The sequence below is a fragment of the Melospiza georgiana genome, chromosome 15 (genome assembly GCF_028018845.1).
Source record: "Melospiza georgiana isolate bMelGeo1 chromosome 15, bMelGeo1.pri, whole genome shotgun sequence".
Classification (NCBI taxonomy): domain Eukaryota; kingdom Metazoa; phylum Chordata; class Aves; order Passeriformes; family Passerellidae; genus Melospiza; species Melospiza georgiana.
The window spans coordinates 136,843-160,528 of record NC_080444.1 but is presented as its reverse complement, the minus strand read 5'-3'; the positions used below and the strand labels follow the sequence as shown (position 1 = coordinate 160,528).

The 23,686-nt window shown below is 39.6% G+C and overlaps 2 protein-coding genes and 1 long non-coding RNA gene across 5 annotated transcripts in view; 2 read left to right on the top strand and 1 right to left on the bottom strand.

The window, feature by feature from the left end:
• The window catches only part of KDM3B (lysine demethylase 3B), a 47,483-nt gene extending 44,172 nt beyond the window's left edge, over nucleotides 1-3,311 (top strand). For both annotated transcript variants that reach the window (XM_058034608.1, XM_058034607.1), the window contains exon 24: nucleotides 1,958-3,311. In XM_058034608.1, the coding sequence (XP_057890591.1) occupies nucleotides 1,958-2,038 (81 nt within the window). In that variant the 3' untranslated portion in view covers nucleotides 2,039-3,311. The remainder of the gene's footprint in view (nucleotides 1-1,957) is intronic.
• On the bottom strand, nucleotides 8-7,604 carry LOC131089732 (uncharacterized). The gene is made up of 4 exons (XR_009115267.1): nucleotides 6,794-7,604; nucleotides 4,906-5,037; nucleotides 3,336-3,799; nucleotides 8-1,311 (listed from the first exon to the last, which is right to left on the bottom strand). It is a non-coding gene; the product is annotated as an uncharacterized LOC131089732 (long non-coding RNA).
• Nucleotides 7,605-7,735: 131 nt separating this feature from the next.
• REEP2 (receptor accessory protein 2) lies at nucleotides 7,736-21,485 on the top strand. 2 transcript variants are annotated; one of them, XM_058034613.1, is made up of 8 exons: nucleotides 7,736-8,009; nucleotides 8,874-8,946; nucleotides 12,847-12,923; nucleotides 14,416-14,536; nucleotides 15,092-15,205; nucleotides 15,550-15,697; nucleotides 15,990-16,132; nucleotides 18,064-21,485. In XM_058034613.1, exons 3-8 carry the CDS (start codon nucleotides 12,856-12,858, stop codon nucleotides 18,136-18,138), a joined length of 669 nt encoding a protein of 222 aa, XP_057890596.1. In that variant the 5' UTR covers nucleotides 7,736-8,009; nucleotides 8,874-8,946; nucleotides 12,847-12,855; the 3' UTR covers nucleotides 18,139-21,485. The 2 variants fall into 2 exon arrangements, with proteins under 2 accessions (XP_057890596.1, XP_057890593.1); XM_058034610.1 differs by lacking the exon at nucleotides 7,736-8,009 and adding an exon at nucleotides 8,402-8,519.
• Nucleotides 21,486-23,686: the final 2,201 nt, after the last annotated feature.

Here is a 23,686-nt window from a genome sequence, read left to right as displayed (position 1 = left end):
TATGTCAGTAAACATTAAATACATCCTGTGTTTGGCCAGCTTACTTCAGTACTAGAAATATATCTCTAAGGAAAGAGTAACGACTTCCCACAAATCTGGAGGTTCTCATTTGATAGGTATGTTACTTAAAATAAAGTACTTCTGTCTACAGTATTATGTAAACAAAAATTAGTAATAGACATTTGCATTTCCAGAGAACTTTCCCCCATTAGATTAATGCACACATTGGTGTTAATAAGCTTTTGAATGGCTGAATCCTAATGACAGCAGAGCAGACCAGAAGAAAAAAAAATCTTAAAAAGGAAAGAGTGGTGCTTTGTTTTGAAGAGAGATGGTTTTTTTGACCAAGTACTCTATTTGTTTCTTTATTGCCTAAAGGAAAACTCTGAAAGCGAATGGCTTAATTAAGTCAGGGATATGGTTTAGTGATGGACTTGACATTGTTAGGTGTGTGGTTGGATTCGATGATCTTAAAGGTCTTATCCAACATATGTTAGTCTTAAAATTAAATGTGATTTGGTTTGAGGAACCATGACTGCTTCAACTAATAATTATGCACAGAACATAATAGATACACAAGGACACTTGATGTAAGACAGTAAGTTGTACGGAAAGAAGGCCATAGGATATTGTGTTGGATTTTGTCTAATGCTTCTGAAGCAACTTTAGTAACTGCTCTGTTTGCAGATTTTGTTGTCAGCATTTTTTGTGTATCAGTAATTACACGTATGTGAAAGGAAGGAGGGTGGAGATCTGAAGAATGATTGTCCTCATCAAAGTACGGTCACTCTCCAGAATGTCACCCAAGGATGTCAGAATCTACATTGTTAATTTTCTCATACCAATTCAGTGAAAGTTTGCTATAAATTTCTATGTGAATTTTCATGGGATTATAAAGGAAAGCAGAAGTATTATCAACTCTCATTCTGGCATCTAACACTGTGCCTCTTCAGCTGTGATGATACAAATGCAGAAATGTTTCTGTAAATTAAGAGGTTGCAAATGAATAACGCTTATTATTAAAAAAAAACCCCAAGAAAAGTGCAACTCAGTAACCCTGTGAAAAGAAATACTGGTTTTATTTGTCTCCATATTTTTTTTAAAAAACTTTGTCATTTTTAATGTATATTTTTATATAAACCTCTGTCTATATTTTCATATATTAAAATACACAGAGACAATAACAGCTGCATAAATTATACCAAAAATGAGGTCACATGTACATCAGGAAAAGATGATGGTGGTTGCCAGTTAGTTGAGCAAGTGCAATTGAGCTACTCACTTAGGAGGCGAAACTGTTCTGTTCAGCACCTGGAAACAGAATTCAAATAAACTTAGATCAGAAAAAAATCAGAAACTAGACAGAACTTTGATTCTTAAATAGGTAACTGTGAAAAAGATAGCAGTGAGTACTAGTGGATTTCTCATCATGGGCTTGTCTTTCTGCAAGATTCACAAATTTGAAGTATTTCTAGCTGCCATGCAAAGACAACAAGATGATTTGTTGTGTCATATTAGTTTTCATAGGATTAAACCATATAATTTTCTAGCAGCTTTTAGATTTGATTCATGTGAGTCTCTAAGTGACTTTGATCACAAGGACTTCTTCAAAATAAACTAATATATCTATATATATGTATGTATATATATATATGTATAACTTCGTACTGCACTTCCTCCTAGCTCTCACAAGAGAAGGAATTATCTTAAAACAACACAAGTAAATATATGTTGCTGGATGACCAGAAAATGAGTTAATAAATCAGTGCAAGTGTCTAAGATACTTGTCATCTGTGACAGTTTAAATTTGTGCTGTTGGTATTCTGAAGCAAAATAGTATATATTTCATGTATACTTACCAACTATTACAAATTCAGCTGTCAAAGCTGATTGCGTGGCTATGTAAGACTCTCCTTGTTAGTCTGTAGAAGTTGATTTTTCTTTTTTCCTGTTGCAGGTGAAGAACATTATCTACCATGCAGTGAAAGATGCTGTTGGCACACTGAAAGCTCATGAATCTAAACTAGCTAGATCGTAGGAATTGCTAATTCCAAATGCCCTGTCAAGTAGGCCTATTGCTCATGGTATATACAGGGACTGCACACGACTGCCTCTGCAGGAGCAAAAGCTTCTCACTGGGAGCTGGTGTGGTCAGTATTACACTCTTCAGCCACTGTTTTCTACGCTGCCTCAACACCGAAGGTCTAATGGAAGGTCGCACTCTTAAATGCAGAATTCCAGATTCTAAAAGGTGCCATATCTCTTTCCTGTGGCCTTCGCAAATTGAGAGAACATGGAAGCCACTTGGTGTTCCTGCATACTATGATCAAAAATGGTAGAAAGAGTGTGGATGTTTTTTTTCCCTCATGCCTACTTAGTCTCCACAAAGTTAGACAGAATGTGCTGGAGGTGGGTTGTCCTACTGCAGACTTGGTTGATAACTGCTGAAAGAATGTGACCAACAGTAGCCCAACTGCAGAAATTCAAACAAACTCCCTGTGTGAGATACTGGCCAAGGAAAAGGATAAAGCTATTCTCTGCACTCCCATTCTTCTAGCTGTTTCTCTGTACTCTGTAGAGTTGCAGAACTAAAGGGAGAACCCACTTTTTTTCCCCCAGGGAGACTCCAGAAATAAGAGAATTGTGTATTTAGTGAAAAAATAGGTTTGTAGTGAAACAGTTAATATTTCATGAAAGTAGATATTTTTAGTATTTTTGAAGTACCACAATTGTTCCTGGATTTTCAAGGAAAGGTGTATTACATTTAGTCTTCCTTTCAATAAAATCAAGAAGTGATTTTTAAAAAGCAGTCCAAAATAGCACAAAAACAGCCAAAGGAGAATTGAATAGAAATTGACATCCCACCTCCCTTGCCCATATTACCTCACCTATTGTCCCCCCTCTCTCTACGCCACCCTGCTTCCTCAGAATGAAAAGTAAAAAGGAGTATAAACTCTGTTCTCACAAGGAGATGTTGTACATCTCTCCCTGCACTGGTGACTGCAGGCAATATTCACCCAATACCAGTGCTACCTGAAAACATCTATAAAACATATATCCTTTCCAAAGTGAAGGAAAAGTTAACTTTTGGTGTCAACTTTGTCCAGAACTATTTTAAGTAAAATGTTCCTGCTTGATAGAACTGTATTCAGAATTTACTAATGTCAGCATTGATGCAATGGATTTCATTGTCCAGGTACATGGGGAAATGTATTGACCTTATCTCCAGCTGTACTGTAGTGCCACTTGCAGGCCTGTTAATATGTTCACGGTTATTTCATTTTTTAAAAAATAAAAGTCATTTACTGTAACAGCCTGGGCAGTTTTTTTCATACCTGTACACTGATCTTCCTGCCTTGAGGTTGTCTCAGCCTCTGCCCCTGGCAGTGTAGGCTGCCTGCTAATTTTGACCTGCTGTGCTTGGCCAGAAGGCTTATGTGGTTTAGCCTGGCATCCCAAGTATGTGCTGGGAGCACCAAGCTGCCTGCTAATTGTTGATTCTTCAAGGTAGTTTGGGTAGAGGATTTGTCTTGTCATGAAAAACGTCTCTTGTACTGTGCTTCCCGTCTCTATCTTCCCAGCAGGTCCAGAGATGCCCTCTCCACTGGAGACCAGGATGGGGTGGTAAAAGTTCTGTGGTTTCTGACATTGGAGTTTGTGATGGCAGCAGCAGTTCTGTTCACTGACATGTGGCATTCTAGCAGCTTCTCAGTTTGGTTGTTAGGTGAAAAGTCCAGTCACAGGCTTTTGCTGCCTCATACCCTTGAAGCTGTCCTGTGAATATGGGCTAATTTATCTGCTGGAGATAAAAAGGGTTATTCCAGACACATGAATCATTCAGCTTCACTGTATTCTGTTGTGTACAATTTCTTGTGCACATCTGTTGTACTCTGTGCATACAGATTAATTATAGCTGAGATGTTTCCCTCATTTATGAATGTGTGTGTATAAGCATTAGAATTGGATAAAGATCAAAAAGGTAGAGACTTGGCTGTATCTTAATACAGTAGCATGAATAATTTTGAATCCAGTGATCTACAATAAGGGTTTTGCGTCTCATTCTAAACCTTTGTTTAGTTTGAGTCTATCAAGTACTGCTTCTGTCTCCTGAATTTTTTTTACTAATCATGGAGTACAATCAACCTAAAGTAATATATTCAGCCAAAATCAGAGGGATTACTAAAATTAAGAAATACCATAGAATCATAAAATGGCCTACATTGGAAGAGATCTCAAAGATCATCAAATTGTTCTGACGTATCATAGAGAGATTATACCACAAGTAGCCAGCCAAAGTGGTTATAAAATTGACTTAAGATATAAAATCAGTAGTTTTTATCACAGTATTTTCTAGATCAAGATTTTAAGGGGCAGCTGGTATTTTACATAGAATGTCAGCAGAATAAAGCAGACATCATAAAAGCATAGGGATTTTAGCAGAGGGAGAATAAAAATTTGAGTTTACATGACTTAATATAGTTTGCTGCAGTCATCACACTTATTCTATCTAATGCTCTCTTGCCATTACTAAATGGAGGGGCATGAGACAGTGGGCAGCACCATTTTTTAATATGGGCTTTAAACTCTGATATCTTTTAGCCAATGTCCTCTGTAACTACAGACAAGATGAAGCAAGAATTCAGGAATATATAGCTGTTGGCCTGACCTAGTGAATTTAGATTGCATTCACAATACTGAGAGTTGGTGTATACTCAACCGTGTAAAGGTGTAATGTCCCCTTAATGTCCCCAGCCTGAAGATTTCACTTCTTTTCAACCAAAAGCCTCCCTTTTCTTGATAATGAATAAAAATGTAGCAGCATGCAATGTTTAATTTTACAAAACCTAAATCTTTACTCTGATGCAACTGTACCAGGCAACATAAATATAGGAAAAAAATAAGTACCTAACACATCTAAAGTTATGTTCCATGTGTTGTTTCTGTGAAAGATTCTTGGACAGCCTTTTGTAAAACCTGAAGATGTGGAATCAGAATTGGAGCAGCGATGTTCGATGCTAAGCAGTAACTGGAATTTACCTACAATCCAAATAAGATAAAAGTTATGAGGCCTGAATATTATTTAAAACTATTGCTCCCCTGTATGTATAATTTCCTTTCTTCCTCGCTCCTGATAGCCCTTTGATAGCTCAGATAGCTCTGAGCTTCTACAGTTGAGGTATTGGTTGAGGTATATGACACACTAGTGATTTATTCATGTATCAACCACACCTTGTAAGCATTGATTCAGTGGAAAATGATTGTGAAACTACACAGCATGTGAGTGAAGCATAGCATAGAAGGAGATGTTGACAGTGCATCTTCCCAGTTCTGGTTACAGTAATGAATCTTATCTTCTAATTGTCAACTTCAGTGTTTCCCCAAACTTACCCCAATAGCTGGTATGCATGCCAATGCCTGCTTGTGTGTACTATCTTCCAGTGCATCTCAGAATCTAAAATCAGCCCACAGCTTCTTTCCTCTTAATTGGCAGTGTCTTAAAGATTCCTGTTCTCAACTTTTGAAAAAGAGCTGCACATTCCCACCATGTATTTGAAAAATAACCAGGCAGAAATCATCTTACTTTTCTCTCCTATGTCCCTCATTCCCCTGCCTTGAAGGGGAGCTTTTTATTTATCTCTGCCTTTATATAGTCTAATAGGAAAATGGTAATATAAGTTTCAAGAGCTGGATACAACAAAATAGAGCTGTTTCCTCTAGGAAGGTATCTGCTAAAAGAACAGCTTTCAGTCGCAAAGCAAAACTGTTAAAGAAATGTTCTCAGAACAATTTCCAGCTGTCATGTCCACGGTGTCATTTTTGGCTGTCAGCTTGCACTTTTTCTGTTTTCTCTACTTCTTTCAACTTTTGATACTCTTCCAATACAATCTGCACTTTTATGCTTCAGAGAGGGTTCCCATTGTGTTCTTCGACTTCACCTGTATTCCAAAGACCCATATTTAGTCTGCTAAACTTTTCCAGAGGGAATCCTATATTCTTGAGCCGTGATGAATTGCTGTTTCTTCATCACTGCAGCTTCTGCCTGAACCTCAGCTTCAGCAGGATCTCTGAATCTGACCTGGCATTTTTCTTAATGTAGCTTTGCTTAAGCTGCTTTATTCGAGGAACAACTTATTTGATTTCCATGCTTTGTTGTTTAGCCGTAGCAGATTGATAGATATTTGGTGACCTATTTGGACTATTTGTAGAACACAAGTTTATCATGAGTTGTTTCAGCAGTAACACAGCTGCAGAAAAACCCCATACAGCCTTAATTTGAAAAAAAGTGATGAATTGCTTTCCTGGTTAGGTCTTATTTACACTGCATTATACAATATTACTAATAACTTAATAAAAAGAATACTACTAATATTTTTATTTTCACTTAACCTGCAGCTGACTTTTATTGCAAAAATAGCCCTTAAACTACCAGTAATTTCTTCTTGTGGAAAGGTCAGTTAAATAATTAATCTTTCATTTTTATTTATGATATGGAAAAAAATTAACAACTTATTGCTAAATGTAAATTGCTGGCTTAAAATATATTTTCTGAAGTTGTTCTAAAGCATAGCATGCTACTAAACAGTGAGCTGGCACTACATTTACAACACCACCTTCTCTAATGATGTTGAGATTCTGTTGTTCTTACCACCATTTGTGTTTAATGCACTGTAGATTTTCATAATGCCCCATGGCACATTAAATAGCTTAAAACACTAAGGCATATTTTATTTAGGTGTAACTTACCCATGCTGCAGTTATTTAGCGCTCTCACACAATCATGTGTGTTACTCACCAGATCTCTGCATTTTCCCTCTCCTGTTTGCGTCTTCCGCTCAACCAAGCATGAACAAATTACTCAAGTAACAGACCTGTTGCTGTGTTGGTCACCAGTAGGAAACAGATGCAGTTAGAAAGGTAGTAATTTTGTTGAAGGTTTTGCTTGTTATTTGGATGTGTGAAAGCAGATTCCTTTTATCCTATTAGTAAGTCAGTTATGCCATCACTGGTGTAAATTGTGGAGTCCCTTATGCAATCATTTTGTGGCCATTCATATCCAAAAGCAGACTGTGATAAAATGTTCTTTGTTGCTGTCTGTAGAGACATTTGCGTTTTCATCTCTTGCATGTAATGGGAAGTTGTCAATGTTTTGTATTTGTCTCTTTGCTCATTATACTGAATTTCATGCATTCATGAGAAATATTTTCCCAAACAGCTCTTTGTTTTTGTTATGACTCTTTCCTTGGTCTCATTTCTTATCATAAAAGCTCTTCAGCAACCATCGGTAACTAATGAGACTTTGCCGTAGTGCCTTCCATCCATTTTTGTTTTGTTTTGTTTGGCTGGTTGGGTTTTTTGTGAGATTTGTTTTGGAGAGGGGTTTTGGATTTGAGTTTTTTGGTTTTTAGGGGTGGGGTTTTTGTGTGGGGGTTTTTGTTTGTTTGTGTGTTGGTGTTTTGTTTGTTTTTGTTTTGTTTTTTGTTAGCTGAAGAACCATGACAGATTTCTGGTGATTTTTTTTTTTTCCATTGAAAACCAACTTATGTAATAGTTATCTCAGCGTGATTCAGAGATCTGTGTACAGGGCCTAATCAATCCATGACTGTAATACACGTACAGGCTTCCAGGGACCCAGTAACGAACTCTGGCATTGACTGAGGAGGAAGATTCTTTTAACAGTATTCATTGGTGACCTGTTAAAATACAACAGTTTCCGGTACTCCAGTATGCTTAAGAATACACATTTATACCCATTTCCCACCCCACACTAAGAATAATATTCCAACACATACACTGTTCAGCCTCGTTTGTGTAGTTAGCAAAGGAATCCTTGACCTCTCAGTTTACGAGAAAGAGTATCTGGCAACACTGAAATTACCTGGAAACTACAAGTAACAGCCTTTATTCTTCTGGTTTGATAACGTAAACGTCAGTACTGGCTAGCTGAGTTTTGTTTTGCATCCGGTTTTGGGCGAAACTCGGAGCCGTGGAACTCTGAAACGCTCTTACACGTAAGTACCCTGTTTGCAGCATGTAATAGCTGTTGTCTTGATTTCCTTGGAGGAGGCAACTGGAACGAAGATGGCTTCTTCGGCTGTCTCTCTTACTCTGTCCTCCCAAGTGCTCGTGATCTCAGTTCAGCACTGTCCTGTAATTTTCCTTACGTTGTGCACGTTGCTTCTCTGCCATCGTTCCAACAAGGCCACTCGTCTACCTCGCTGCTGCCGTTCCGCTGCCGTGGCTCCGTTCCCGGGATCCCGCCGCACCTCCCGACCTGGTGCGAGCGAACGCGGGGTTTTCCCCCAGCGCGGGGCGGCCTCGCGGGGCTCCGCAGCGCGGCGGGATGCTGAGGGCCTTGCGGCCTCTCCCTCCGCCGCGTCGGCTCCTCCCATGCGAGCACACGGGGCGGAGCTGCGCTTGCTGCAGGAACCTGTCCTTTAAGAGCCGCCTCCCGCCGCTGCTCAGCCCTGAGCCGCGCCCGGTGCCGCCATGGTCTCTTGGATAATCTCCCGCCTCGTGGTGTGAGTGCGTGCGGCCGGGGCGCGGGGAGGTGTGGGCCGCTGGCGGGGCCCTTCCTCGGCGGTCCCTCGGGGGCCGCGGCCCAGAGCGGGGCTCCGGCGGTGGCGTCAGTGCTGCCCCGCGGGACCCCACGCCCGGGAAGGGGGGGCGGGCGCCCTCGCGGGTGGCTGCGGCCGCAGACGGGCGGGTTCGCGCGGGCTGCTGCGGCCCACGGGCGGTGCCGCGGTGAGGGCGGCTGAGCCCCGCCCGGAGATCGGCATCACGCCGGCACCGGCATCCCAGGGGGAGTGCCCGCCACTGCGGCCGGGGACGGTGCAGGGCGTCGCGAGGCGCTGAGGGGTCTGTGCTTCTCGTAGGCTGATCTTCGGCACCCTTTACCCCGCGTACTCCTCCTACAAGGCCGTGAAGACGAAAAACGTAAAGGAATATGTGAGTACGAGCTCACCGTGCCGGCGCAGCGCCCGCCTCGTCCTTCGCGGCCGCCCTCGAAAGCCCCCGGGCTGTCCTCGGGACGATGGCACTCCGGCTCCGCAGGGGCTCGGGTCAGCCAGGCCGCCCGAGCAGCAGCTCCAGTCGTCTCTGGAAAAGCTGCCAAGGATGGGTGCTTACTGAAATGGGAGCTTTCAACCCGTCAATGTGGGCTGTATTTTCTCAGGCGATGCTGAGTGAGGAGGGGAAAGTGGGGGAAACACTGCAGTCTGGAAGCAGATGAAAGTCCAGGACAAGTTCTTTCTTGTAACTTTATCCTTGCTTTGTGTCCTTCTTTTTCAGTACTACTTTTGTTTTCTCGCAAAGGGTTGAATAATCCTGCTTAGTTTATGGCTTTCTATCAACTTTGCCTGCCATCTGCTTGTGATCAGTGTTTTATGTTGGTTAAAACTTCATTCTCCATCCCTTCTGAAACCGTTTCCCTCTCTCTGTCTACACCCTTGCTGCAATTACCATACTTACAACACCAGATGTTTTTTGTGGTAATGTGTTGCCTTCTTACAGAAGCGATATTCTGAGTAGATCATTTGAGACAAGACCTATGATGTGGAAAAATATGGCACTAATTTTTGGGTTTTGTTTAGTGATTCAATGGTATAGGTTTCCTGAAGTAGTTAGTCTGGATTCCAGCAGAGTGGTTCAAGAAAATATATTTGAACTGCGAAAACTTGCACATTAATAATTTTTCCGTGAGAGGATCGCATCAGAAATAAGCAGTTAGACGTTGGACTGCCATCTGTCTAATTCAGTTACATTTGAAACACTTCTTCCTTTTCAACACAAGTAGAAAGACAGGAGAAAATGTAGCAGAAGGGGCAATATCTGTTCAAAATGTTCTTCATGTGAAAAGTCAGCAGAAAACTTGAATGCTGTTCTGCCCATTTTCAAATCTAGCTCTTTTATGTACTGCTGCCTGCTCATAGTGCTTAAGAACCAGCATTGGTTAGGGTTTGGTGGTGGAGAAAGGTCTTAGAGGTGTATCTGTGCTTAAGTAGTGTAGTGAAGCTTGACTTGACACAGACAAAGCTACCACAAACAGTTCATCAGTGACACCACAGTACAGTGCTAATTTACTGTTCTCTACCACCATGATAAAAATTCAGGATAAATCCTTGATCAGTTGTGGCAAACTACTTCTAGTAGCTCAGATTGTCCTAAGAGCAATTTCTTTCTTTTCACGTGTTGTCTTCAGCGTTGGTCAAGTATACATTCCAGTTTTGCTTCCGCATTTGCTGAATTTGTTTAGGCTCTTGGTGCAAGTTCGGGAGACTATATATGTGCCTGAAGCTGGTCATCATCAGGGTGAGCAGCAAATGACTCCTGCCTCCTTTTAGTAAATTGAAAAAACATGCAGCCTCATTCAACCCACAATTTTGGAAGGTGTTTGTAATCTGTAAGAAAAAAATAGGGCTTCTTCCCATCTGCTTTCTCTTCTTTTAGTTTCTGATCATCTGTAGGGACTTCTAAAACTAGGATCCTTCTAGTTTGTTTAGGAGCTATACTTCTTTTTTTTCCTTGGCTTTAAAGCATAGGGTGAAGGGTGCCAGAAGGAGACAGAGGTGAGAGATGTGTCCAGTATCAAAGATGTGAACATGAAGTTTATTTAAACAGTAACAAAACAATGTTTTCTGTTCTCAGTTCGTACTCTGAACATTCTGTTAGCAGAGTGAAAATAAAACACAAAGCAGAGTGAAAAATAAACACAAAGCTTACACTAAGGCTGCCAACAGTGACCTCTTTTGAGTGAAATCTACTAATATATGTAAATGCAATAGTTTTCACTAGGAAAAAGGAGACACTGTAAATTCATTGCTTTGTATTTAATCCCATTTAGAGACAAAATGTCAGCTGGAGATCAAGCAGGATCCTTTTTTGAATCCTTTAATCAACTCCTATCTAATCTCTTGGATAGAAAAGTATCTTCTGCACAGTTTGTCATCTCACTATTCACAGCCTTTTCCAGATGTTTCATGAAGATGAGCAGCACAGATCTCAACAGATTCCTGTGGGATTCCACTGGTAACTTTCCTCATTGTGAAAAGTGGCCATTTATTTTATCCTTTGTTTCCTTTTTTTTTAACCAATTGTTAATCCTCAATAGTCCCTTCATTTTTATCCCTGACGATTTTGTTTCTTTAAGTGTTTGTATAGACCTGTTAGAAACTATTTAGAAGCTTCATATACCCTTGCCCTGTAAGGAAAGCACTATAGCTAGCAGAGTCTTATGGAAACATAAGAGTTCTGCTATACTTGTGATTTTTTTTTCTGAAAAAAGCCCTTAATCTTTGTTTTATTATATATATGTAGGTATTTGCTAATTGCTTTTATTACTATTATTACCATCATTTTGCCTAATGCTGAAGTAAGATTTACTGGTGTATAGGCTTTCTGAAATCTGTCACCCTTTTGGATACCTTTTTGCAAACTTAGATTTATCATTATTCACACACTTCTTCATGTAAGAGCTGATTCATGTTGCTGCACTGAGGACTTAATCATTCTTTTCAAAAAGTTGCTTTAGATCAGCTGAATGGCTCCTGGTCTTGTCCAAACTGATGATACAAGAAAAAGAAAAAGGCAGGAGAGAGCCATACAATATAAGTTTTTGCTATTTTCTGTTGTGAAAAGGTTTGAAGTAAAGTGGAAATAATTTGGATTATTAACTACTCATCACTGTGTTAGAGCAGCTGGAGACAGATTAATTTTCTTTTATGAGAAACTTGTGGAGAGTCTTTCCAGAACAGATCACCAAATTTTCCAATACGTGCAGGGTTGGGGAAATACTTGCTTTTATAGTATTTGCAAGGATTGTCAACAAGTCGTTATTATATGAACGTAATTGTTTGTGTCATTTTAATCGATTGATTAATGTATGGATATAGTATGTGGCATTTCCCTGATTCAGTTTAGTCCTTTTTTCCAATTCTTGATGACACTCAGGGTGTTAAATTGCTTTTAATTGAGGTGTCCTCTTCATTTATCTGCTACTTATGCTCTTTTTTAATTCTCAACAGGATAGAAAACTAGCAAATTTCCTTATAATTCAGCTGACTCCTCTTGAGGAGTAAGCTGAGTGAATTCTAAGCTTGTAGCCAGTTACCAAAACAGCAGTGTGTATCTGTGTTTGTTAGGGGGGAGTTATTTTGTGCTTTGAAAGAAATACTGCCCCAGATAAGGGTGTGAGGAAGTAGAGAGATAGATAAAAGGCGTCCAAATGTGTCATAGTAGTACATACATCTACTCTAACCCTTAAACAAGAAGATTAGGTTGATGTGGCGTGTTCTTTGCTTCTATACCTCTCTCGGTGAGCCTTTATTTAAAGAGAAAAATTAATTGCTTGTGGGATTTCTGGGAGTAATGATTAAGGCAAAGAATGCTTACTAGTGAGTTAGCACAAAGTAATAGGTTGCTCTGTTTGTTGTTTTTCTTTTTTTCTATCAGGAAAATACAGGGCTGCAGCTGAGACTTATGCTTTTATATATGTGCATGTATATATTTTTTTATGGTATTCATGATATATGGAAGAATGTAACTTTACTTCAAGTGAATGGATATATCCTTTTGGATAGGTCATTTGGGACCTTAACACTGTTGAACCATAATGTTGCTTCAGGGCATTCGTTCATCAATGTATCTGTTTGTGTTTATTTAGAGCACAGTTAATCCTACATGTTTTCTCAGACCAAAATGTACCGTTTAGTATGTGTCCATTACAGATTATATATGCCTTCTTTTTGAATCCGTCTTAATGTGTGGAGATGAGTCATTTATACTGAGAAGACATTTGACTTTTTTTTCTGGGTTCTGATGTGTGTCCATTGAGTGACTGCTCTTTTGCAGGTGAAGTGGATGATGTATTGGATTGTATTTGCCTTTTTCACCACTGCAGAAACACTCACAGACATTGTTCTTTCTTGGTGAGTTCCTTAGCGGCACATTGTGGTTTTTTGGTTTTTTTGGGTTTTTTTGGGTTTTTTTTTGTTTTTTTGTTTTTTTGTTTTTTTTTTTTTGTTATTGCTGTGTTTTTGTTTTGGTTTTGTGCCTTTTTTTTAAGCAGAGAGGAGAACTGTTAGGATGTTAAGAAAATCAACTCTTGTCTCCTTTAGGAGTTTTCAGTCCCTGTGAAGAGTTAGCAGGTTTCTAGATACTGTGGGTAGCATCTGCCATCTTAGCTGTTTCAACTCCTTTGCTTACAAAGTTAGGGTAAATGCACAGTATCTGTAAAAGGATCTTCATCCATTCATAACTTGAAATATTTTTGAGAAGCTGTTAATGTGAACTGGTACAGTTTGAATAATGATAGTCTAAAAGACACCTTTAAAATTGTAGAAGGAAGGGACCTATTTTGCTTTGACAGGCTTTTATGTGGAAGAACAGATCACACGCATGTCAGTGCTGTGAGTGGTTTGCATGATGAACTTGGCTTTCTCTAGGAAGGATGGGACAGACTGGAATAGAAGAAAGCAGATTGTTACTCCATTCGATGTTCTGTGTCATGCTTGGCAATATGGAGGCCTCCAAAAATGACAATTCATTGTTACAGGGCTTCAACTTTGAAACAGGGTATTTTCAGTTGTCTCATTGCTTTAGTGTTTGAGCTTTGCATACATCTCTGAAACAATGTTAGTCAAGAGTTTCATCTTCTTAAGAGTCATGAGGTACTATACATGCCATACAAACGTGCTCAGCAGCTTTGTTTTTACCTGCATAAAATCTGAAAAGCAGACAAAGATTGAGAAGGTATAAGAACTTCAGCTTATTCACATAAAGGACTTCTGAAAACAGGAGTTTCTTCCTACTGATTGAGTCAGTAGAGAATTTCTATTCACTTGTTTCAATCTCTGCTATTGTATCTTCTAGACTTTATTGGATAAGGGTTAGAGAGGACAGGCATACGTTCTGCCTGCTCTTTTTCATTTACACTGGCCCTGCTTTTGTGTCTTATCTGAGGAGTACCTGTTGGAAGTTTCAGAAACAGCCATCAGCTTTAGCAGCAATGTGACATTACTAAGATGCATAGTTGAAAATTTTGGAAACTGAGAAGGGAAAATAATGTGATGTTAACAGCCGGTGGGTGCTCTCTGAAGAAACTTCAGAATTCTGAGAGTAGCTATCAGATTGTAATTTGGTGTGTTTGCAGGGCTGAGAGATGCCCTGTTTATGGAGTTTTCATGGCTATGGATGAAAGACTAAATGATACTCGAAGAAGGTATGTCCTAGGATTCTAAAAAGGGTTCTGCTTTTCTGACCTGAATAATTGATTCTCTTGTTTCTGAGCCTTTACCTTGCCTACACTCTTTCTGCCTGTGCTGCTCTCTGCTAGTTATCTCCATCTGTCTCTGTGCTGATCTTGATTCCAGTTCTCCATCTTTCTCTTTCTTCTTCTTTTTTTTTTCCTCTTTCTCTCAGGTTTCCCTTTTATTTCGAGCTGAAAATCGCATTTGTGATTTGGCTGCTCTCCCCTTACACAAAGGGCTCCAGTGTCCTCTACAGGAAGTTTGTGCACCCAACGCTCTCCAATAAGGAGAAGGTACTTGCTTGTTGGAAGATACTGACCTGTCTGGGACTTGATTGACTTCTAATTCAGTTATGCCACAATAAAAACTGAAATCAATGAATCTTGCTTGTGCTGACCTTAGTGAATGTAGAATGATTCTGTGTCTGACAATGATGTCATACTGCAGCTTACTGAAGATTGCAGTGTAGCCAATAGTTTGCCTAATGCTTAGAAAGCATGTTTGGCTAACCCAGTGTCATGAGCCCTTACAGTCACTGTCAGTAGTTAAGCCTCTTGAATCACGATAGGAGGAGCATGTTCTCTAGCCAGTCTGTTTTTTCACATTGTTGGTATAAGCAGCTGCTTTGTTTCAGTAGTTATAATTTGGAAATAGCATACTGTATTTTAAAGCTGCATTTACATGTTTTCTGTAATTAGCAGAGAAACTCAAGTTATGTGATCAATGACACCTGATGCTAATAGTCTGAAAAAAGAGATGAGCTTTGTGTTTTTAAGGGTGATGATGAGGAAACTTTGATCATGTTTGTAACGAGCAACTAAATGCCATGTTCCATGTTGCATTCCTAGGAAATTGATGAATACATTACTCAGGCTTGTGACAAGAGCTACGAAACCATGATGCGAGTTGGCAAGAGAGGGTTAAACCTTGCTGCCAATGCAGCGGTTACTGCAGCTGCAAAGGTAATGCAGTGCCTTCTGTAATATTAATGAATTCTCCAGCAGTTTATTTTTGTGTACCAGCAGTTAGGTGCTGTGGGTCTGTTAGAGATACTAGTACTTGTTTGGCAGCAACCTACTTTTCCTTCCTTCCTGTTTGCCTTGCAGATAATCCCATCCTTTGACTTAGAAAAAGTAGAGGGGGAGTGGAGTGGATTTTGCTTTAACCTCTTGTTGTTTTCACTTCTCTGTTTTTTTCAGAGTACCCTAGTGGGGAATAGGGCACCTTTGCTCCTCTTCTGAATGAATAATTCCATGTGATATGATCTTGGTGAGGTGCCTTTCACCCTAATTTTATGTCCTCTTAGGGCCAGGGAGTTTTGTCTGAGAAGCTTCGAAGTTTCAGCATGCAGGATCTCACTCTGATCCGAGATGAAGATACTGTGCATATGCGAAGCCGTGATCCACAGCTGCACCCCTCTGGTGCAAGTCTTCTGGAAACTATTGAAGACTCAGGTACAGAGCACCAGCTGGGCCGTTGTATGAGACCTCTGATAGTGAGCCAGGAGGGCTTCCCTGAGCCTTGGGTCTCAGAAAGGAGTACAAGATTGTAAATTATCTGTGAGAAGTTGCATTGTCTTCCCTAGAGCCTTCTTATTTAATATACATCTCTGTACTTATTCCATACTTATCCCATAATCATTATTCAAGATGGTCTCTCTGTCATGTGTTCCTTGAGGATGGGCCATTTAAAACCTCATGAGATTCTTTAAAAGTATTTGCTAAAACTTTTGCTCTTGTTCCTTAGCTTCGTGTTACTCCTCAGGAGAGGAGAGCAGTGTGGCACATCGGTCTAATGGAACCCCGTCAGATGCTAGAACAGACCCATCAGATGAAGATGCAGGAGACAAACTTCCTAAACGAACCCAGAGTCTCAAAACTCCTAAAAAGGTGATGAAAGCTGAAGTGAGTTAGTTGGTGTATAGATAATTTCCAGCACTGACATTGATTTGTGAGCTTGGTTGAAAGGCTATAGCTTTATAGTCTCAGCATTTAGAAGCTGTATATATAAATTTTGTTGGACTGTCTTTTCTAGTTGAGTCCTACATCAGAGGATTTGTCGTCTACTTGCTATACTTGTCTCTAGCTTTTGAATTTTTATCATGCCTGTAAGCCTCTGTCATAAGCCAGAACCCAGCTTTTCTTTCATCTGGATTTTGTATTGAAGGGTGGAGCATTAGATATCTTTAACATGTTTTGTTGACAATATCCTCTCTCTTATCTACTGCAGTCTGAATACATAATAGTGACATTTATCTCTGGGACAGCCACTTTCTCTTGATCTAAATGCAGCAGTTGTGTACCCTCTTAGGCCTCCCTTGACTTTTACACCTTAGGTATGGGAAATTACACCAGTCCTACCTACCCCATTCCTGGAGTTTGTTCCTGAAGTTTGAGTAACTAGTGATTGCTCAGCTGTCTCCTTATGTTCACATGATGATCCAAGGTATTTACCGCCATTCAGTGGAATATGAGATGCCTGATTTCTTATTATTCAAATAAACCATACATGAAAGTAGATGCAGTTGTGTCCAAGAATCACTTGAGCTTAGCAATCTTTTTTCCAGGTGTTTTCATCTGCGTTTTGTAGAAAATGTTTTTTGAGGTGCTGCTTTCCAGGTCTTGACACTTGCTTGCGTGTTTCTTATGGTTTGATTTGTACATGATACAATGCTTCTCCCTTTTTATGAAGTTGGGGTTGATTCAACTTGGACTTCTAATGTTATTATTTTTATCTAAGATAAAGAATGCTATATAACTGACTCACATTGTCGAGCTATTCAGGCTAAATATGAAATAGTTTGAAGGAAAGTAATTGCTTAGGGTGTGATTTTAAGTTGTACTGTTAAACTGATTTTACAGTGTGTGGGAAACCTTTGCATGTGCTTCAGTGCTCCTTGTAATAGAATCACAAAATAATTGAGGTTGGATGGGTTCTCTGAATTCACCACTGCTCATGTAGAGCCAGTTCCCAGGACCAGGTCCAGGTGGCTTTTGATTTTCTCCAAAAACAGACATCTCTGTCCAAAGATGCATTTTAATTTAACTAGGATCTTTCTATGGCTTATTTTGGAGTTGACCCCTCTTCTTTCTTGTCTTCTCTATTAGACAGGAACAGGGAAAAAAGAGGCTCAAAATTTGAGTGGAAGCTTCCTAGTGAGGACTTTTCAAAGTGAAATTATGAAAAGTCAGAAAGAACTCTTCTTTGCTGTTTGTTGTGAATACAGAAGTACCGATAAAGACCTTTGCAGGCATATTGGTATTTATGCTCAGATTGTTGGGTCTTTGGGTCAGGTGCAGGACTTGTAGGAGGTCTTTGACTGAGATCTGTGAGATTTCCAGCCAGGGCTGAATGCATCACAGATGAATAAATGTGCTCTTCTTACCAGTATCTAGAATGTAAGGCACAGAAGTAAAGTGTGCAAATTAGTTCAGGTTGTTTCTACAGCTTTCGGAGAACTGCACTGGTGATGGACGTTAAGAAGCAGAAAAGTTGGAGCAGTGAAATGTTATGTGAATGTTACCAGTCAGAAATATCTGTGTTTAACCTTTTGTTTGGACAGCCAGCTTTGATTTTACTACTGTACATACCTTGTTCTAGAATGCCTTTTTCTGGTTTGATGGATATATTGAGTGATTTGTTTATTGAGAAAAAAAAAAAAGAATGGTTAAACAGACATTTTGAGACAACAGATGACATTATTAGGGTCATGTTGTTGTTTTTTTGTCTTATTTTTCACTCTGCTTTCTTGCATCTTTCTGTTACACATTTAGATGTTAAAATAAACTAGCCTAAGATGCCTCTTTTTATTTCTCCTCAGCTTCCTGTGAGAAGTGTAAAAGCCCGCCCTAAGAAGAAAGCTGCTGGCTCTCTTGCTTCTGGCGAGTCATCCTAAGGCAACCTGCTCCCTCCAGCACCTGTCTCTGTCCTGGGATTTGCCTTTCGCTTTTTATGGGGAAACTCTCCAAAGGAAGGGAGCTGAGATTCTTGTACATAACCGATACTGCTTTACAGAGCTCATTCCAAGGCAAGGGGGAGGCTGGGATTCAGAAAGCAGAGTAGAGGGTACAAATCCTCAGGAATTTTCTCCTTTTCATCTCTCTGTTGGAGGGAATGCTGATATGTCTGTACATAGCCAGATGCTTTGGAATTCCCACTGTATAACTCTAGTTGAGAATCTTTGCTGGAAAAACCTACTAGGGTTAAAGGCATCCATTGCACAGAAGCTGGAAAAATACTAGACACTGGAGTTCCATAGGGTGGGTGGCTCTCAAAAATGTCTTCTCTTGCTCTGGGTAGTCTCCTGCAGCTGTGTGTTGTTAAGAAGTGCCCATCATGAGTCATATTCCTTAAGAATGGATATGTCCATTGCCTTTGAGAAAGTGGTCGAAGTGATATTATACTGAGTGCTTTAGAACATAAAGGACTGGCTCATGGGAGGTATATGCTAGATTCCCACTACTCATACTGGAAGATGAAGAGATTGGGTTTAATTTTATTTTTTCTGGAAGGTGATAATTTTTTCTAGAAGGGCGATAATTTGAAAAACTGATAAAGGAAATGTGCTATTACATGCACATTATATGATGGAGTAGGTAGGAGTTACTGTTGAGAAGGAAAGTGTGACATATCTAAGATTTTGGCTCTTTTTTAAACTGCTTGAATTTTATTTCAGGTTCTAATGCTCACTTTGACTTCACTGAGAGCATCAGAATGAGGCGAGTCTCATGCAGTTCCATAGCAAGCATACTCACTTTGCCATTTAGTGGTTGAACTCATGTTGTTGTGTTGCTTGTTACTTCAGACAAATTCTTTTATTCTAGCAGATGTCTGGGGAAAATCTGTCTCAAAATAGTCTGCAAACATACTTGAGAATATCAGAAGCCCTCACCTCTCAGCTTTAGGAGAGTCAATCCTCAGGACATAAGAACTGAAACAGTTGATTTATTAACGGTCGAGTTCCTCTAACTTCAGGATTTCGTTTATGGGGGATAAAAAGCAGGCACTAGGGCACAATACTGGTAAATACTGATTAATCTGTTCTCTTGCTTTATCCTGCTGCAGCCCTTGCACAGATTTTCTGTCTGATATGTGCCGTGCTTATCAGTGTCCTGAGACTCGAGCAATACTTAATGCTTGGGACAGAAAACTACAAGGAATGTAGAATATGTATTGTGGGAAGGAAATTGTAGTGCTAGAAAGAAAATTTGCTTAATGACAAGCCATACTAGACTCTTGAACGTTTTTCAGGGGCGAACCCCTGTACACATGCCGGCTGAGCCTATGAAAATTTAAGAGTTTGGGTTCTTGTTATCAAGATCAATAATGAAGGTGCACCATTTTAGACATGAATGTCTGAATGAATACTTGATGGTCTTAATTTTCACTGAAATTAGTTATCAAAGGAACCTGGCTCCTACATGCTGGTGTTTGCATCCCATACTTTTGTTGTCACATTTCTGAAATTACAGTGAATTCTTCACAGAGCCCAGTATTTTGCTGTTGACAAGGTATAGAAGCACTTCTGCAGCTAATGCTCCACAAGTATTTCTGACCTAGAGAATAGCCTTTCAAAAGTTTATAAAGGTGAAGATTAGGACTGAATTTTTTTCTTGTTTTCCACTGTCTTGGTGGCAAATCGTTTGCTGTTGAATACACCAGTTATTTCAGGAAGCCAGTTAAGTTGGGTTTACTATTTTTTGCAGCTTTAAAAAATTTAAACTTTACGGTCCATGTTAGAAACTTGCGTCTTGTCAGAAATATTTGTCCTAAATTATCCACAAGGCCTTATCCAGAAGCCTGTAGAAAATGCTTGATTTGGCTCTGCATTTCATAAAAACAAACAAACAAACAATTATTTTGTTCTTTTTAAGTTTATTAGCAAACTTCATATTCGTGTTTTACCAGCACATGCAAATGCATGTCCTGAAGCAGGAATACTTGCTGTTTCCAAAGGAAATTCCTCTCTTCAGACAACAGATAAAATATTTCATGGTTATGTGGAAGATCCAGTTGTGAGATATTGCTGTCCTAGACTTTACTGTACTGAGCGAGAGAGAACCATTGTTCTCTATATACCTAGTATGTCTGTGACCATGTTTCTTGATTTTTTTTTTTCAAAATTAAAATTGTGCATAGCAAATTATTTATGTAAATCATTGTGAGGGACTTAATTTGGAAGCCAAGTCTCCCCTTGCGCTGTTCTTCTTGCCCTTTCCTTGTGCATGCACTGTGATAGTCTACGATTACTAGGTTTCCACAGAGCAACTTTCCAGAATCCTCTCTAGAATACATTTATTTGTAATGGCTTTTCTGCTTTGAAGCACGGGAAAAATTTCTGAAGATTCAGTCAGTTCTGGTATTTGGATTTGTCTTCTTGAGCTGGGGTCTGTGCTAAGTAGCATTTACTTAGCATTGATGCTTGATGTCGTTAGCTTGTGGGTAAATACAGGTCAGTTTTACTCTGAGTTTTCTTTATACAGGGGAATTGGCTTTTTGGTTGCAAGAGGGAGTCTACAGTAGAGTGAGGGACTATCTAGTGTGTGATATGAAGCTGATGATGTCAAGCAGCAGAACTTACCCAGAGCAAGACCAATGTCTTAGCATGGATACTGTTTTCTTCTTGTAGTACAAGTGTGACTGCTAGATTGCACTTTGCTTGATCAAAGCCACTGCAGATCTACCACCACCCACGTGACCTCTTAGTGAGCTTCTAGATCTAGTTCTGCATTGGATGCACTGTCTTGCATAGAATTTCTCTTGTTAATGAGAACGCTGAATGTGCTGTTTTGATAAAATGCTTTTATCAGCTGCTGTTCGGTGTTTTCAGCAGGAAATGCTGGAATGTAGTTTCTCTTCAGTATCATCTGTGGGCTTCATCATGCAATTAAGCAAATGGTTAAATCTTCACCTAGCAGTAGAACCCTGTTGTGTTCGGTAAATGTTTAGAGCCTTTTCCTAATCTGCCTGGCCATAGAGAGAAGTGCAGTAACAGAAAATGATACTTGAAGGTGGAGGCTAAAGAGGGTGGTATGTGTGTGTCAAACTTCATGTGCCTAAAGGTTATCCTAAAATACCTGTACCATGACATACAAAGTTGAAGCCATGACTGCCTTTTGAAAAGAAATGTTTTACTTTCATGCTTTGTTGTAGGATGAGTCAGTGTTCTGCTGTTGGAAAAGAAAATACTGAAATGGGGTTTCCTGTGTAAGAAACTTAATAATTTGTTGCATAAAAGGGAAAGTGTTTTCTTGTTTGGCAATAATCCTCTGTGGTGGGTAAGAAATATGAAAATACAGGGGAGACAACTGTCAGGTTTTAACCCTTTACACTTTACCTAAACATCATTGTTACCTACTTTTTTAAAATGGAGTTTGTGATTCTCCAGCTTTACATTTCTGGGACTGATTTCCTTTAGACTAGAATGATTTCCTTGGTATGTAGAGCATATATATAGAGAGGGGTGCTGGTGTTAAAATTGCAAAGCTTTTTCTGGGGAAGTTTCACCTTCCCTCATTTTAGTGAATTGATTTCCACTCATTGTGCTTTTGCAGTGCTGGGCTTTTTTTTAATACATCGCTCTTGGAAGTATGACTCCTTCACAATATACTTCCTTGGAAAACAAGAGAACCACCAACTTTCCAGAAATGGTTATTTATTCTGTGCCATCTTAATCAGCAGGAAATTTAGTGCTTTAGGAGAAAAGTAAGATATCTATGGAGAACTATGCTGGTTCTCTGGTCCACATAGAGCATTGTATCAAGGAGGCTCACAAGTTAACTGTGAAGTGTCATTGTGTGTTTGAGAGCAGCTGTTAAATTGACCTGTTTCCTTTCTGTCTTCCAAAGTTGCATATAATGCTGTAAAGTGTTGCTCCCTAAGAGAGAAATCTGGGGAAAAAAAGTTGTATTATAATGGGGACACTGTATTGTCACATTACTGCTTACTGGGCAGATGCTGAATGACATCTCTATGTAACTGGTCTGTACTATAGCTTTTCTTGCTTTAGCCACTAGGAATTTGTAATGTGCTATCTGGCTGAAGCACCTTGACGTGCTGCTTTGTGAGTTGTCTTGCAAAGTCAGAGATGTGAAAAACCAGGAAAAGCACTGCAAAGTTACATGAGCTTGTAGAACCATAGAGGTGTCAGAGTCGGAAGGGGCCTCTGGGGGTCATCTGGTTCAACCTTGCAACTCAGTCAGAGCCACCCACTGCCAGTTCCTGTGTTCTATTTCTGGTCTGGAATCTGCTGACCCTAAGGGCTGATAATATGTGCAGAAATGCATATGCTGCATGGGAATGCATTTTAGTGTTATTGAGGAGAAATGTTTCCTGGTCACTTTTCATCTGGAATTTGGCTCTATTGCAAGACACTATAAACATAACTCCATTCTTATGTTCCTTATAGGTACTGTTAAGAAGCCTAGAGTCTCAAAAAAGATCTTGAGGTATGCAGAGTAAATTGTGAAAACAGTTGGTATCAACAGTAAATGGAGACAATAACTGCATAGCAGCTAAGAACCTTTCCTGTGAGACAGATAGATTGATAAGATAGCATTAGAGTAGAAAATGAGCTGTGTATATTACAGAGCTGTCCAGTAAATACTGCTAACTTTCTGAGCCTCAAGCAACACTTAAACTGTGCATTCTACAGATGAGAGCTTGATTTCTTTTTTGAGCCTGAGTTCTCGCTTGGAGTCAGTCTCTGTCTCCTCCCTCCCTCTTTCCCCCTTTGCTTTCCCCCGCTTCCCCATCCCTTTCAAACTGGGCTTGAGCTACATACATTAAGATTCTTCAAACTTTCACCCCTTCAGAACAATAAAATTTTACTTTTACTTCAGCAGGCAGGCAGCTGATCTGCAGGGAGGACTAGATGAATATCAAGCATCTCGTCTCTTTTGTAGATGCATTACACTGGAGAAGCAGTAGCAGGAGGCTTCAGAGGATATGTTTGCCTGGGAAATTCTACCCTGTGTCCCCTGCCAAAGCCTGCATTTTTGGGCGAACCAAATGCTGGGCTTAGCTATGCTCATATACACAGTTATCTGTAGAATCCCACAATTCAATGTCAGAATTTCTAGTGCTCTATTTCTGATGATAATAGGAATTAAAATAATATGAAGTGAAAAGAAACAGTTGCAAGCTGTTTTTTTTGTTTGTTTGTTTTTTGTTTGTTTTTTTTTTGTTGTTGTTGTTGTTTTTTGGGGGGTTTTTTTTGTTTGTTTTGTTTTTCTTTTTTTGCAACTTTGCAGGTAAATTCAGGTCATTGCTATTTACATGCCTAAAATCTTTGCCTAAAACACCTTGCAAGCTGTTACTTTTTCTCTCTTTCAGAGCTCCTGTTTTTCTGTGAATTGTTTATGTTTTTATGTTTATTCATATTAAGCAAGGGCTGGATTCCATTCTACTGACTGTGGAGATTTGAAATATACTGTATTAGAGCT

What these genes read in the sequence shown, in the direction of transcription:
- REEP2 (XM_058034610.1), top strand. Translation starts at nt 8,488, where the DNA reads ATGGTCTCTTGGATAATCTCCCGCCTCGTGGT. An exon ending in CGAAAAACGTAAAGGAATAT is followed by an intron (nt 8,947 to 12,846) that starts GTGAGTACGAGC and finishes GCTCTTTTGCAG; the next exon opens with GTGAAGTGGATGATGTATTG. An exon ending in GGAAACTATTGAAGACTCAG is followed by an intron (nt 15,698 to 15,989) that starts GTACAGAGCACC and finishes CTTGTTCCTTAG; the next exon opens with CTTCGTGTTACTCCTCAGGA.